The sequence below is a fragment of the Lynx rufus genome, unplaced genomic scaffold, assembly GCF_022079265.1.
Source record: "Lynx rufus isolate CCGP_SWC_20201006 ecotype Redwood Valley unplaced genomic scaffold, mLynRuf1.p SCAF_1, whole genome shotgun sequence".
Classification (NCBI taxonomy): Eukaryota; Metazoa; Chordata; class Mammalia; order Carnivora; family Felidae; genus Lynx; species Lynx rufus.
In genome coordinates, this window is record NW_025814823.1 from 67,871,522 (window position 1) to 67,886,328 (window position 14,807).

The window sequence follows — 14,807 nt, forward strand, 5'->3', positions numbered from 1 at the left end:
GCACAGAGCTTGACGCTGGGCTTGAAATCACCAACTGTGAGATCATGACCTGAGCCAAAGTTGAATGCTTAGCCAACTGAGCCACCCAGGTGCCCCAAGACCATACATAGTTTGAATAACCATGACCATTCTCACACTTCAGACCCTGGTGAATTCTAGTATGTTATAGGTATTCCTTCCTCATTCATTTTTCCCTCTCTTTCCTCTAATAAGTTAGCACAACTTGTAGGCTATGGCACACATTTAATACTTTTATGCTGCTTCGTAGTGAATCCTATGGCTTCAAAATGTAATTTGTTTTTCTAAGATACTACAGTATTACGTTGAACATCACAGTAGATAATTCAAAAGGCAAGCGATTGAGAAATATGCCATCACATGCAAATTAATGTCTGATATAAGAGTCAAAGGAGAGAATTAAGATTACTTAGGTAAAGAGAATTTCAAAGGTCTTCAAGTTTTGTTAGTTTTGAATGTCATACTGATCCTTTTACGATAAGGTAGCCGGACTTCAATAAAAGATATGTCAATCTGAAGTCCTTATAAACTCTTACACTAATCAGTTAGTAAAATAGACTGAGATACAAGAATGACACATATTCCACAGCACTCTTTTACAGAACAAAGTGTATCCCCAAGTCACTGAGGTGCAGGTTGTTTCTGTGTCCCAGGACAGTGAATGAATGAGGTATTTAGTGGTTTTCCCGGGCTACAGAAGCAGGGTAGGGAGTTTACAGGGCTTTGGTAATTTCATTCTCACTTTGAAGAAGAACCAGTCCTTGTAATAACGGTTGAAAGCAAAAGACCAATGAATTAATGAAACTAGTTTTTAATCTATGATCTGACGTCCTTAATAATAACAATATAGTTCTTTAATATATCTTTTCCATGATGGGCCATAGTAGTTTCAAAACCTCAATTACAAAATAATCTTCTCACCTCTTGTTCTTTAATCAGGTGTTTACCAACTTCTAACTTTTCTTATACCATCTCTTTGTCAAACTCAGTACCCATCCTACCATTTCCCCCTCGATTTGCTGTCATGACGTGATCTCCTTCTCCTTTGAAATTCTCTAAGGAGGGTCTACATATTTTGTCATTTAGAATGTTTAACTTTGCAGTAACCTCTTTTATTCATAATCTTGTTCAAGACCTCATTCAAGAATTCATCCTTGACTAATCATTTTCTATGAGTATGTTTTCTTCTAAACTTCTATATACAATCTAAAATGCATTAGTGGCTGAATAAACCCAAGAAAATTCATCCACTCTGGCACAGTCTCAGTTGCCTAATTTGTAAAGTGGGGATGACATTATGTATTTCAGGTAGAAGCTGCAAGAATTAAATTCATCATCTGTATTAATCCTCACAATCATTTTTTTTATAAACTTTGAAAGATAAAAATAATAAATGATAGTAATTACAGGAATAGTGCAGGAAAACCCACTATACTTTCTAAAGAAATTATACCTCATGCACACACTCACATGTACTACAGAAAGAAACGCTTGTGACACATCCTGTTCTTCTGCGATATAGTTGAAAGCTCGCCAAAGAGCAACACCGACATCATCTGCTCCATCAACTTCATCATCTGTGTTAACAACGAACACAAAACCAATTCTGGGAAAAGAAGGTGAAGAAGGAATGTCACAACTACCCCTTGAGTCACAACCAACCACCATTTTTAAACATTACTAGACTATAACATCTAGATGGACGGAATGTGTTAATAGAGGGGGGGAGGGGAAGTACTTAATTTGAAAAGGTTTGATTTGTAATGTCTGTTCACCAACATCCGCCTACCTATTGGATTTTTCCAAACTGTCAAACTCTCTCTGGTGGTGATATTATTAAAGGATTGTGTTTTTCCAAGGATTGTGTTTTTTCCAAAAAAAAAAAGGGAAAGTGTATTCTTAACCCAATCCCAGGGAAATGGATCCATCTATAAGCACCCAAAGTAATGAGATCACTCTCTCAAGAAATAACGGGATAAATGAGACTACCAAGCAGCTTTGATTAACATAGTCGATCATAAAGGTAAATGATACTTCACAAAAGAGCTGTGTTGTGTTGGGCATTAGAGACCACCACTGCTTTGAATCCCACATTAACACTCGATGCAATACTCCTTAATACAACATGAATTTCACAGATTTCCTTCAGTTGATAGTTGAATGTTATAAACTGACAATTACCTAAGAGGAATTTTGTGATAATAGAGAAGTTCAGCAAGTTTTATAAAGTCCAAGGTATATTCTTGGGCAGGATCAATAAACAGAACCTAAAAGAAAGTAGATAGTTTATAATCACTATTTTGTTTTATCATTTTGGAATTTTCATGAAATTCAAGTTTAGTCGGATTCCTGTAGCTAAAAGTATGAAATTCAAGGTACAATCTTTTTTTAAAGAAATTTCTAGCAATACTAAAGAATTTTATATAAGAACTTCACAGATAATGAAGGATTTCTAAAGGCTGCACATCTGAATAAGACATGGAATTTAATTACCAGATTATTCATCCTCTTTCTGAACCACAGCACAAAGAAAATTTTTTTATGTGAAGTGAAATATCGTATTCTAAATGTGCACTGGATTTTAATATTTTTAAAAGATAGTAAATGAATTTTGAAAAAAAATAGCATTAACATAATTGCTCTCTCTACCTTGCTGTAGGAAATTTGTCTTTGTGGGAAAAAAGTATTTTCTACACATTTCAAAGTTCTATAAGGTTATTTAATATTGTAATAGTGAACTCATGTGTTTTTCCCTGAAATGTACTAAACTTTAATCATTAGTTCTTTATTATACAGAAGGAAAAAGTTCAATCAAATTCCTTTCAGAAAATGTAAAAGTAACTCACCACCAATATCATATTGGTATTATAAAAGCACATGTAAACAAGAAGAGGCGGATTATGTGACACTGCTGGCTTTGGACAGTCAGTCATGCCACCTTAAGCTTGTTGCATCAGGTGAGTATTTCCTTCTTATTACACAGATGCCTATTTACCAAGAACAAGGTAATCCAAAAAGAATGCTGACATCTCTATAAAAGATGTATATAAAGTGTCAAAATAAAACTCACCAAATTATGAAAATTACGCCTTATGGAAGGTACAGTTCCAGGGAACACTGGCTTTAGAAGCTCCTGGCAACTTGTAGGCCATGTAATGTACAGATCATCATTTTCTAGGTCATTGATCCACTAGAAAAGAATCCAGAAATCTTTAAGTATATTAACACTTAAATCATCTTAAAGCCAATTTTTATTCTATCAAACAAGTAAAATCATACACAGAAATTTATGTATTTCTGATTAAATGGAAGAAGCCAGTTGAATATTCTTTACATTAAGGAATACATCATGTACAACAATTTTTATTACCATGGCCTTTAAGAGTAAGCCTTCCCCCGCCAGAACAACTCACTTCTATTCAGGTTTGTTTTTCATATTAAAAAATAAAATTGGGGGTGCCTGGGTGGTTCTGTCAGTTGAGGGCCTGCCTCTAGATTTCAGCTCAAGTCGTGGTCTCATGGTTGTGGGATCAAGCCCCTCATCAGACTCTACGCTGGGTGTGGATCCTGCTTAAGATTCTCTCTCTCCCTCTCCCAGTAGCCTCCCCCAACCCTCGGACGTGTTCTCTCTCAATAAAAATGAATAGGTAAGATTGCATAGAAATTACTCTCCATAAACTATTTGAGAGAGATAAGTGTTTATCTTAATTATCAGCAGTAGAGGAGGCAATGAGGTCCTCCACCTCCCTTCTCAAATTTAAACCCTCAGACATAAGGAAAATAAAACATGATACCTTGGAAAGCCAATTAGAATCAAGAGGTAACTACTTACACTAGACTAAGCCGCCTGCCTGAAACATGCTAAAAGCGGGCGGAAAACATATAAACATTTGTTTACATGGAGGTAAGGTCAACCAACAATCAAGAGTCAAGGAGTTACAATCCTTGAAAGCAGGAGGCATTAAGGGAAAAAGCTCCATGCTCACCTCAATTCTATCCCTAGGGGCATTTTCAAAATTGCAGCCTGGAAGAACTAATTTAAACTGAAAGTGACAGCCATATTGTGCTGGAAAGACAGAAGTTAAAATTAGGGTTTCCTAAATGGTAGGAACTGGGCCAGGGTGGGGGTGGGGAGAATCCAGGAGAGGAGGAAACTGCAGGGAAGAAAACAAACCGTCTTTATACAAATTCCTCTCATTTGCTGACTACTAACCTGCACACGTGAGCATACACACACATACTCACCTCAACACTGCCAAAAAAAAAAAAAAAAAAAAAGCTAGGGGGAATCGACACTGGGAAGTTGAAACTGCAGCCAGGGCATGGTAATAAGGAGACAGAAGTTGAAGTTCAAAGTGTTAAGACTTTGGTAAACACTGTGCTTTGAGAAAAGGAGAGGGAGGGCTAGCCCCTAGAAGTGAGACACACAGCAGAAGAGCTCTCACAAAGCCCAGAAACCTGCCTCAACAGAGCGGGGGAGGCCTGCTGCCTGGACTGCTGGGCAAACCTTACAAGCCTTTGCTTCCGTGACTTTACATCGGCAACTTGGGGCTCCTCTCAAAAACTGCCATGTAAATAAAGGACCAAATATTACAACGTAAGAGAAAAACCAGATAACATAGGACTTACACAAGGACTTTAATGATTTACATATTAAAAAAAGAACAAAAATAGGGCCACCTGAGTGGCACAGTCGGTTAAGCATCTGACTTCGGCACAAGTCATGACCTCATGGTTTGTGAGTTTGAGCCCCGCATCGGGCTTGCTGCTATCGGCATTAAACTCGCTTCAGATCCTCTGTCTCCCTCGCTCTCTGCCCCTCTCCTGCTCATTCTCTCTCCCTCTACCTCAAAATAAATAACTTTAAAAAAATAAAAAGAAAATGGATGGAAGGATGGAAAATGTTAAGAGAAAAACCTATTTTTTAAAAACAGAGCCAGCAGGATATTCTAGATTTTACTTAGTTTTTTAAAAAAAATTTTAAAAATGTTTATTTTTGAAAGAGAGAGACAGAGCACAAGCAGGTGAAGGACAGAGAGAGAGGGGGAGACACAGAATCTGAAGCAGGGTCCAGGTTCTGAGCTGTCAGCACAGAGTCCAACATGGGGCTCAAACCCACAAACTGTGAAATCATGACCTGAGCCAAAGTCAGTTGCTTAACTGACTAAGCCACTCAGGCGCCCTGGGATATTCTAGATTCTAAAACTCTATACTTAAATCCTAATTAGTTCTTATAGTTCTTAACTGTAGACTGGACACGGAGGAAGACAGTGATAAGTCAGCTGGAGACAGGTCAATCAAGTGTATATTAACTAAAGTACACAGAGAAAAAAACAGTGCAAAAATTCAAACAAAGGGTAAGAGAGATGAACGACACAGGCAAACGGTCTATCACATGCCCCTGAAAGTCCCAGAAGAAAGGAGGGAGGAGACCATCGGGACTGAAGAAATTAGGCGGCTTCTGCAGTGTTCTAGAGGTTTTGGAGAGCTGAACCAAGTCAGAGGCAGTGGTGTCAGAGAGAAGACTGAATTCAGAGACACACACACAGAGGGACAAGTAAGAGGGAAAATCTAGGGTAATTCATGGCTTTCAGAAAGGAGCAGCATACCAACATTGAGACAGCAGCTGTAACAGAAGCAGGTTGTTGAGGGGAGAGGACAGGAAAGGGAGACGGTTCAGTCCGGGACGTACTGAAGAAGTCCATAAAGACACGTGGGCAGGGGTAACTAGGTCAGCTGCAACAATTTCCATTTTGTGGTTAACAAGTATGATGGGGATCTGTGATTAGCTTACTTCTGCTACCATCTGTCCTGGTAATACTGAGGGGAGGGAGAAGGGAGAACTTCAGTCTCCCTGGAAAAGTAGGTAGTGATATATCTTGTTTATGTTTCTGAGATAACTCCTGCCAAGATGTGAAGGTAATGGGAACAGTTCTAAAGATCCTGGCAATATGCTAGGAATCCCCTATGAACTGGAAATCCTGGTAGACTCTAGCAGTGTCTAGATCAGTTCATTGTTCTCTGGGAATCCGAGGCCAGTGGAGGAAAAGGCACCAGAGTAGAGGATGTGAATATCTGATCCCCCTGATAACTTAATATTGGTTTTATGTGAAAAACTGGCCTTATAATGCTTTATGTATCTGTCCCACTGAACCTGATTAATGATTGGAGGCAGAGTCACTTTTAATATGGATCAAAATAGCTGGGGTGTTTACTGAAAATGCAGATTCCTTGGCCGGCCTTCAGACCTACCAAGTAGCAAGAATCTCAGAATAGGGCCTAGGAATCTCCATGTAAAACAAGTGCCCTTGATGATTCTTACCACAAATACTGCAGTTAGAACAAACACTACAGCAATGGCCCAATTTATAGCATGGGTGCTGGGTAAACTCACCTACGTGATACCCTGATCCACTTTGGAGAACTACAGAGACGATGGAAATTGGGTGCATAGGCCCAGAGACTGAACTGCCCATCTCTCACTTCAAGTAAATTTACAGAAGCAGCAGCAATGAGCTTTGTGAGCGTGACCTCACAAAGCTGCATCGAGAGCTGGCATTGAAATTCCAATGAACTACCTCTATTAGTTTCCTTGGTCGCAACTCTGGCCTTTGTATCTACTGGGCTGCCAAGACACTGAATAAAAGACATTGTTATTAACAGAGTAGAACCTACCAGACAATCTCCTCAGTGTCCTAGGAGCTACACAGGTCAGCAAAAGGACACAAGGCTGGTCATGGTGTTACACGATGACTCTCTTTCTGAGAGAAGCAAAACACTTAAAAGATTTATAATTTATACCTTTGGGTTTTCTTGAGGGAGTGGCATCAGCAAAATGGCTAAGGAATTCCAAAACTCCACCCTTACATAAAAGCAACAAAAAACTAGAAAATCCGGGAGGGGGGGGAGGGAATCAACATCATAAGAACTATGAAAACTAACCAAAAGCTTGCAGCAACCTTGAGAATACTGAAGAAAAATGGCTGAGTCTCAGTAAGAGCAGTGAGATTTGTGGTGTGATAAGTTATCCCAGTCCTATCTTCTGCTACCAAGCTTATCAGTAGCTTTGACAACAGCAGCCTGAATTCCAGTACCAATACTGGAGAAAGTACAATGGACCTCATTCTGAAAGAATTCTAGTTTTTGTTTGAACGGTCTGGTGACTTCCTAGAAAACCCACTGAAAACCAGGGCTTTATCTGACTGAGTCGTAACAGTGTTAGAGCTGCAAACCCAATTTGAGGAAAACATTTATGGGCAAATGTTTTAGTTACTCCTCCCTGAGGCAACAGAAAATGGTTGGGATGAAAGCAGAGTAGTCAAAATCCAGTGAAGAAAGGTTGGGGAATGAGACGTTTTAGGAAATAGGGTTTTAAGACATTCTGGCATATTCCTGGGATTTTCTAAACGGCCCTGCACATGCCCAGGGAAGACTGAAAGGCCCCGAATTCTCTTCTCAGGTTGACTCTGAAGTTCTGTGCAAGCAGGGAGTGAAGGCTGAGGCACATGCACACCGCTTGGCTGAGGGTCTGACCCAAGCTGCCCCCTCCTCCCTCAGCCACACACATAGAGCCCGTATTCAAGACTGGGAGGTTTTCTGGGTCCGGGGATTTAAGTAAATCTCTGTCCAAAATTGAGTAGATGACTAGGCTAGAATAACAGAGATTTCCATGGCCACACACAAAAAAGAATATAGACTTTACAAAGTTAGTTCAGAGAAGACACTAAACAAATGATAAAAACAACAGCAAACAGTAACAACAAACCCAGGGAAGGTGAGAATCTGACTTCTAGTTCAAAATGTCCCATGTTCAACAAAAAATTAAGAGGCATTGAAAAATCCTAAAATATACATAAGAAAACAATTCCATTTACAATAGCATCAGGAAGGATAACATACTTAGAAATAAGTTTAACAAGTAGTAGGCTTGTACACTGAAAGCTACAAAAGATCACTGAAAGAAAATAAAGACCAAATGGAAAGGCATCCCATATTCATGGATCAGAAGACTTAATGTATTAAAATAGCAATACCTTCTAAATTATCTATCGGTTCAATGAAATTTCAATAAAAATGCCAACTGTCCTTTTTCCAGAAATGGACAAAATGATCCTATAATTCATAATGAAGGGCAAGGGTCCTAGGAGTGCCAAGATAATCTTAAAATAAAATAAAACAAAACAAATTTGGAGGACTCACAATTCCAATTTCAAAACTTACAAAAACTACAGTAATCAAACAGTGTGGTGTCTGCATAAGGGTAAGATACAGATCAATGGAACTAAGAGTCCAGAGTAAACCCATGTGTCTACGGTAAGCTGATTTACAACATTATGGGGCTTGGATGGGAAATTTGCTGTCATAGACTGTGGGGCCCACTGTGGGTAGCAAGTTACATTCTTAATCTGGATAAAGAATTCATTTCCTCTGCCTGTGCTGACTAGTGTTTGTTTTTAATCTTATCACTGTCATTTTGTGACAAAAACAAAGAATTAGAGCTGTTTTGATAGGATGACAAATGGCTAGGGTGACTTGGGAACTTTAAAGAAAAGGAAATTGAAGAAAATGATCATAAGCAACTCAGGAATATGGCTACATCACGGATATCCCAGAATAGAAGACAGAAAATTGCAGCTAGGGGCAGGGGTAGTTTTGGTGGAATATGACCCAGCCCCCTTCATGATGGGGGGTCTGGCACATTAGACTGAAAAGGAATTACAATGCAAAGGAGCCAAGCACACAATTGTATGGTCATTTTTACAGACTTTAACAAAATACTAGTGAAACCTGATGTACTGTGGCAAGACAAGAAACAGGAAACTAAACTATATAAAATTTAAGTTGTGTCTCCTGACGTCTGGTGAGAGAAACCTAAAATGGTTAACCAAGGATGGGAGAATATTCAATGACCTTCTTGAGTTTTTACTCAACTTTTAAGCAAGCAGATTTTAAGAAATAAACTGCCAGGGTTTGTTTTGGGGAGGGTATAAATACAGAGGTCGAAGTAATCTAACTCAGTGACTCAGCTTTTTCTGTAAAGACAAAAAGTACAGAAACAGATCCAGGGGGAGAAAAAGAATTAAACGCAAAGTATTGCTTTTGTTCATGAATAACTGTTTTGACATTAAGGCATCCAACAGATTTTCTGAGTGCTTCCTATGTGATAGGGCCTGTTGGATGCTGAGGATATTTAACAAAGTCCTGGTTTTTATAGAGCTCACATGCCACTGGAAGAAGATTATATGTAAACAAATAAATACATATCATATTGGGAGGTAGCAAATCTAAGCAAAAATCAAGCTTATGCATGAGTTAATTTTGCTTTCACAGACCAAGGTGAAGAGTACTCAAACCCAGAGCTCTGCATTTCTTGCCAGTTTTTTTTTAAAGGAATCCAGAAAATCAACTCTCACAAATAATTATCTACTGAAAGCAGACACTTTCCAAGTGGAAAAATAAAAGCATTTGAGACACAAAATTTCCCTTAATAATATGCAAAAAAGGGTATTTAAAAAATTAAGCTATTATTTAGCCTTTAAAAAGAATAAAATTCTGCCACATGCTACAACATGGATGAACCTTGAAAACAGTATGCCTAGTGAAATACAGACAGAAATGGGCAAACACTATATAATCTCACCTTTATGAAGCACTTAGAAAAGGCAAATTCATAGGGACAGAAAGTAGAACAGAGGTTACCAGGGAGTTTGGGGAGAAGGGGAGAAGGAGTTATTGCTGAATGGCTACAGAGTTTCTGTTTGGAACGAAGAAGTTCTGGAAATGGATCTTGGTGATGACTTTACAACACTGTGAATGTACTTAATACCACCAAATCACACACTTATAAAGGTTAAAGGAGCATATCTTATACACATTTTACCTCAATAAAAAATTACTTTGATACTCTTAGAATGGAAAAGAACGTCTCCTAAGGTGTCCAAGAGCTGGATCAAGAGAGCTGTCACAGCAGTGCAGTGGGGAAATGGCACTGGGGGGACAAGGGGCAATGGGGACAGCATCAGGCTGCCCCTCTCCAGTGGTGACTGGCCTTCGTGGCCAACCCGGGAGGACCAGGATGTTATTTTATAAATGGAGCTGCAAGGTTTCCTTATAGATTTATTTCTTATTAAGAGTAGTCTTGAAGACTACTTTCCTTTTCTTATTGTAGCCCACACTCCCAGTGTCTTCTACAAATGCACGAATGCTTGAAAGTCACAAAGTATTAGGATTACTAACATGGTCATTCCTTTTTCTGATGAAACATTTTTAGAGAAGACATCTGTTAATGGAGCTTAGAGATTTCCAAGTCAAAGTAATATCTAGCCAATGAGACAATATGGTCTAAAGAGCAGTAAAACACAGTAGCAATAAACATTTATAACAAGGCACTTAGTGTTCTAGAGAATACACTAATAATACACTAGAGAATAAACTAATTAATAACTTAGGGAATATGGCATTTCGTTGTTGCTGTTGTCTTTCCATGATTCTTGGATGGTAGACTAAATTTGTAAGTGAGAAGGCTTTTCAGGTAGGACAGAACTATAAAAACTGAGATACTTCCAAGAAAATCCCTTAAATTTTTACATGAGACAGTTAGCAAGATGTTCAGAGAGGTTATACCTCTTTACATTAAAAAAAAAAATTTTTTTTTCTGGGGTGCCTGGCTGGCTCAGTCAGTGGAGCGTGTGACTCTTTTTCTTGAGGTTGTGAGTTTGAGCCCCACGTTGGGTCTAGAGATTACTTAAAAATAAAATCTCTAAAAATTTTTTTTTCCCCGATCATAGAAAGTAAAATATACCTGCTAAAAATTTGGCCTTTACAGAAAGCATGAAGAAAAAGACCCAACTACCCCTTAAACCACATCACCCATTAATAAGAACATCTTGATACATTTCCTTCTGATCCTCTATCTTATCATGTAAGATAATCTTTTTTTACTTAACATGTAAAACATTTTTTTAATTTAATTTTTTTTAAATTTAAATTAAAAAAATATTTTTTACTTAACATGAGAGCACAGTCATTGTTCCTGACACATCCTTATACACACAATCCTTATAAACATAATTTTGGTGTCTGAATAATACCTGAGCACATGGATATAAAATTTACAACATTTCTCTATTACATACTTAACTCATTTCTATTTTGCTTTAAAAACATGCAGTGGTGATCATATCTTTGGGTATAAACACTTTTCTCCATTTCCCACTATTTCCTTATGTGAGTTTCCAGTGAAATTACTTGATCAAAGTCTATAAATGCTGTAAAGGCACCACAGCCACAACTGCTTCAAAGTCTTTGCCAATTAATGCTCTTTCCGTTTGTCTTTATATCTGTCTATATTTCCTCAATTAAGTTGCAGTTTGTATTATTCATTATTAAGATTACATAGTAAAGATATTATCCAGGTACTTGCATTTTTATATTATGAATAAATCATTGTGTCTTCCAAGTGGCTTTTGGAAATAAAGCTTTTGATCTGCTGTCACTTCAAACCCATTTTACTGAATTCTTATTAATTGTAACAGCTGTCTTGGAGGAGTTTTAGTTATATAATCTGCCACATGATACTTTTATTTTCTTCTTTCTAACTGCCAAACTTTTTTATACTAATGTTAAATCATAATGGTGATATTATGTTGTAATTAGAATGTTCCTAGTTTCACAACTAAAAATTATGTTTTATGTTGGTTTGAGATAAATATTTACTTATTTGTTCAAAGAATATTTATATTTATTGAGTACCTACTAAAACCAGGTGTATAATGGTGAGAGGAAAAAAATGGATAAAAATTCCTACTTTCAAGTTTATATGGTCTAGTAAGAAACAAAGTCCTCAAAGAATCACAGAACAAAATTGCAAAATTATAAAAACTAACTGCCCAAAGTATAAGGAAGGATTGGTAATCGTGTAACAATAAATACGTACACAGACACACACGTGTGTGTACGTGGCAGGGTAGAAAGGGTTAACTCAGTGGGCCGCGCTGCTCACACTTTGCACGTTCTGTACAAGGGCTTGTTTCCGTGACAAAGGTCCTCTAGGTTGGCTTCCGGTAACTGAGCCCTTAAGAGGTTCCGACTGCGGCCTCTCTCCCTCGCGGAGGACCTCGCTGCAGGCTCCGGCAGTCTGTACAGAGCGAACGTGAACATGACAGGATGAACACCTGCCTTCCGTCTGAGGGCCAGGAGCTTGAGTGGCTGACCTCAGTCACCCAGCCACCGTATGCCTACACGACAGACCGGCTCGAGCGCGCCTGGCGTGCATGGTCATGCGGGAAGTGAAGCACGTGGGAGCTTGCGCCCGGTCTCCCCTGGACTTCACCTTGTGCTTTCTCCCTCTGTGGACGCCACTCTGTGTTCTGCTCACAACAGCCTGTAACCTCGAGTATGACAACTTCTAGGCTCCGTGAGTCCTTCTGGTGAATCGCCGAACGTAAGGGGATGCTGGGACTCTGCACAGGGCACACAGGAACACATCCTCCAAAGCTGCTCTTGGTCCCAGCTGTTGGGAGCTGCAGCCGAAGAGCGAGCAGGAGCCGCCTGGCTGGAGGGAGCACGACGAAGGGAAAGTGGGGAGAAGAGTATTTCACGGCCTAGAAAGGAAAGGAGGGAGAAGGCCACCGACAGCCTCAAGGGCCTCACTTGGGAGGGCATTGGAGCTGCGAGCAGGCGGGGATGTGAGCAGACGCCCAATCCCGCAGGTGCAGCACCGACAGGAAGGCTTGCGGCCACTGTGAACCGGCCAGACGAGCTTGTCGTGATGGTAGGTGGCATCCTTACATTCCACTGATTTTAATAGTGGATGTTCAATTCTTGCTGTCAGTTATGGGGTTATTTGTGTTTATTATTTTTTTTTAAAGCTGGGACGGATCCTGAACGAGTGAGTTCTTGTGAGGAAACGCAGAGAACAGGACAGACAGGAAAGCTAATACAAGAAATCAGAGGGGAGGAGTCTGTATTTTCACTTTTCTTCGGAGTCTCCTGCAACCTTCTCCAAAATGCTTACATTTATTTGAAGGCCTGCCAACAATGGGTTTTACGTTCAGTCTTAAAGCTACTAAAGGTTTTTAAACTACATGAGGGGCGCCTGGGTGGCTCAGTACATTAAGCGTGTCGGACTTCCGCTCAGGTCACGATCTCCTGGTTAGTAGGTTTGAGCCCCGCATCAGGCTTTTTACTGACAGCTCGGAGCCTGGAGCCTGATTCAGACTCTGTGTTTCCCTATCTGTCTCTCTCTCTGCCCCTCCCCTGCTCGCACTCTGTCTCTGTCTCTCTCTTAAACATAAACATTAAAAAAACCTTTTTTAAAAAAGGAACTACACATAAGCACTTACCATTATAGAAGAATGCCTAATATCTAATGCATAGGTATGGTCCCAAACATGGGATTTTAATTTTAAAAATTTGCTCATATCTTCTTTGCTGATTCCAAGATTGTGAAGGCCATTCATCATTTTTCCTTCTAGTCTCAGCATATCCAAAATTCTTTTAAAGAAAAGAAATGAGTTTTACTTTCATTTGCCACATTAAAAAAAACTTTAACGTTTATAAGTTTCTTAAAGCATTAGAAACAGATTCCACTGGTATTTTTATGAATATCAGGAAAAATATAAAACTTATTAACAAACAAGGAGTTCTAATTATCTAGGGTAAGCTCATGTTGACTTTTTGTGTACATGGACAGAGTCTTTCTATTTAAAAGGCAAAGCAACAAGATATATTTATTACACTGTTTAGCAAAGAAGTGAAGATATGCTCATCCCTGAGCAAGCCAAAAATGAAGGGAAAAATATACTAGGTCACCATTTTGGTAAATCAACTAATAAAACAAGGGGACCCATGATATAAAATTTTAGCACAGAAAAAGCCCCATTAAAACATGAAAGTTCACATCTGTTTAGAACACACACTAAAATTTCTCATCATATATGTAACACTTTGAGAGCTCTTAAACACGACAGGAAGATTACTGCTACAAATAACAACATCAATATACAATCCCACTGGCAAAAAGTTTGGGCAATTTGATTCCTTACACTTCTACTGATCAAGCTCACACTGTGTTCCAGGTAAGTCTACGTCCTCCCCAAACAGAGCGCACCTCACAACCGCCTCAGGACGTCCTGGTGATGCAGGTGAGGCCCAGACGGTTGGTGGTCTCCTGCCCAGGCCTCTCAGTGGGTGAGGACAGAGCTGGGGTATGAATGCTATAGGAAGGCAGTGCTTCCCTGTATCTGTAAAGGTAAGACTTTACGGGTAGTGGTAAAGTGTGTGTGTGTTTGCAAAGGTAAAGCTTTCCCAGGCAAGAAAGGACTTTATTGCTTTTTGAAACCAAGTGTTAAAATTCATATTTATAATAGTTAACCGAACTGCTTCATCACAAAATCCAACCACGGAAGAAGTCACTTCGCTTTTCAGAAATGAACAGAATCAGAATAAAGCAATGTGTGGATTTCAGAATACCATGCTCAGGCAGGCCTGGAGAGATCTACATTTAGAAGGCTGAGATCTAATATCCGAACTCTTACAAAAGCTGGTTTTTGTTAGTGTTTTCAGCTGGCCTGGATGACTTGGCTCTGAATGTCTGTACCCCAGGCACTCCTGACCACTGCTTTACAAAGCACCGTTTTTACCCACCCGCCTCCAATCTATGAGAAGATGACGTGTATGCTCAAAAGAGCACTAGCTTAGATCCCCCAAATCCCAATCTAATTATAAGATTTAGTCTGGGCTACCATGCTACTTCATGTGAGGCTTCTTGAAATTCTTAACCCCTTTGG

At 39.3% G+C, this 14,807-nt stretch overlaps 1 protein-coding gene across 1 annotated transcript in view; it reads right to left on the reverse strand.

The window, feature by feature from the left end:
• Positions 1-14,807, reverse strand: part of UGGT2 (UDP-glucose glycoprotein glucosyltransferase 2) — a 189,379-nt gene that overhangs the window by 94,192 nt on the left and 80,380 nt on the right. Inside the window, exons 12-15 of the mRNA XM_047081127.1 lie at positions 13,362-13,512; positions 3,089-3,208; positions 2,200-2,285; positions 1,489-1,624 (exon numbers count right to left, since the gene is read on the reverse strand). Of these exons, the coding sequence (XP_046937083.1) occupies positions 1,489-1,624; positions 2,200-2,285; positions 3,089-3,208; positions 13,362-13,512 (493 nt within the window). The remainder of the gene's footprint in view (positions 1-1,488; positions 1,625-2,199; positions 2,286-3,088; positions 3,209-13,361; positions 13,513-14,807) is intronic.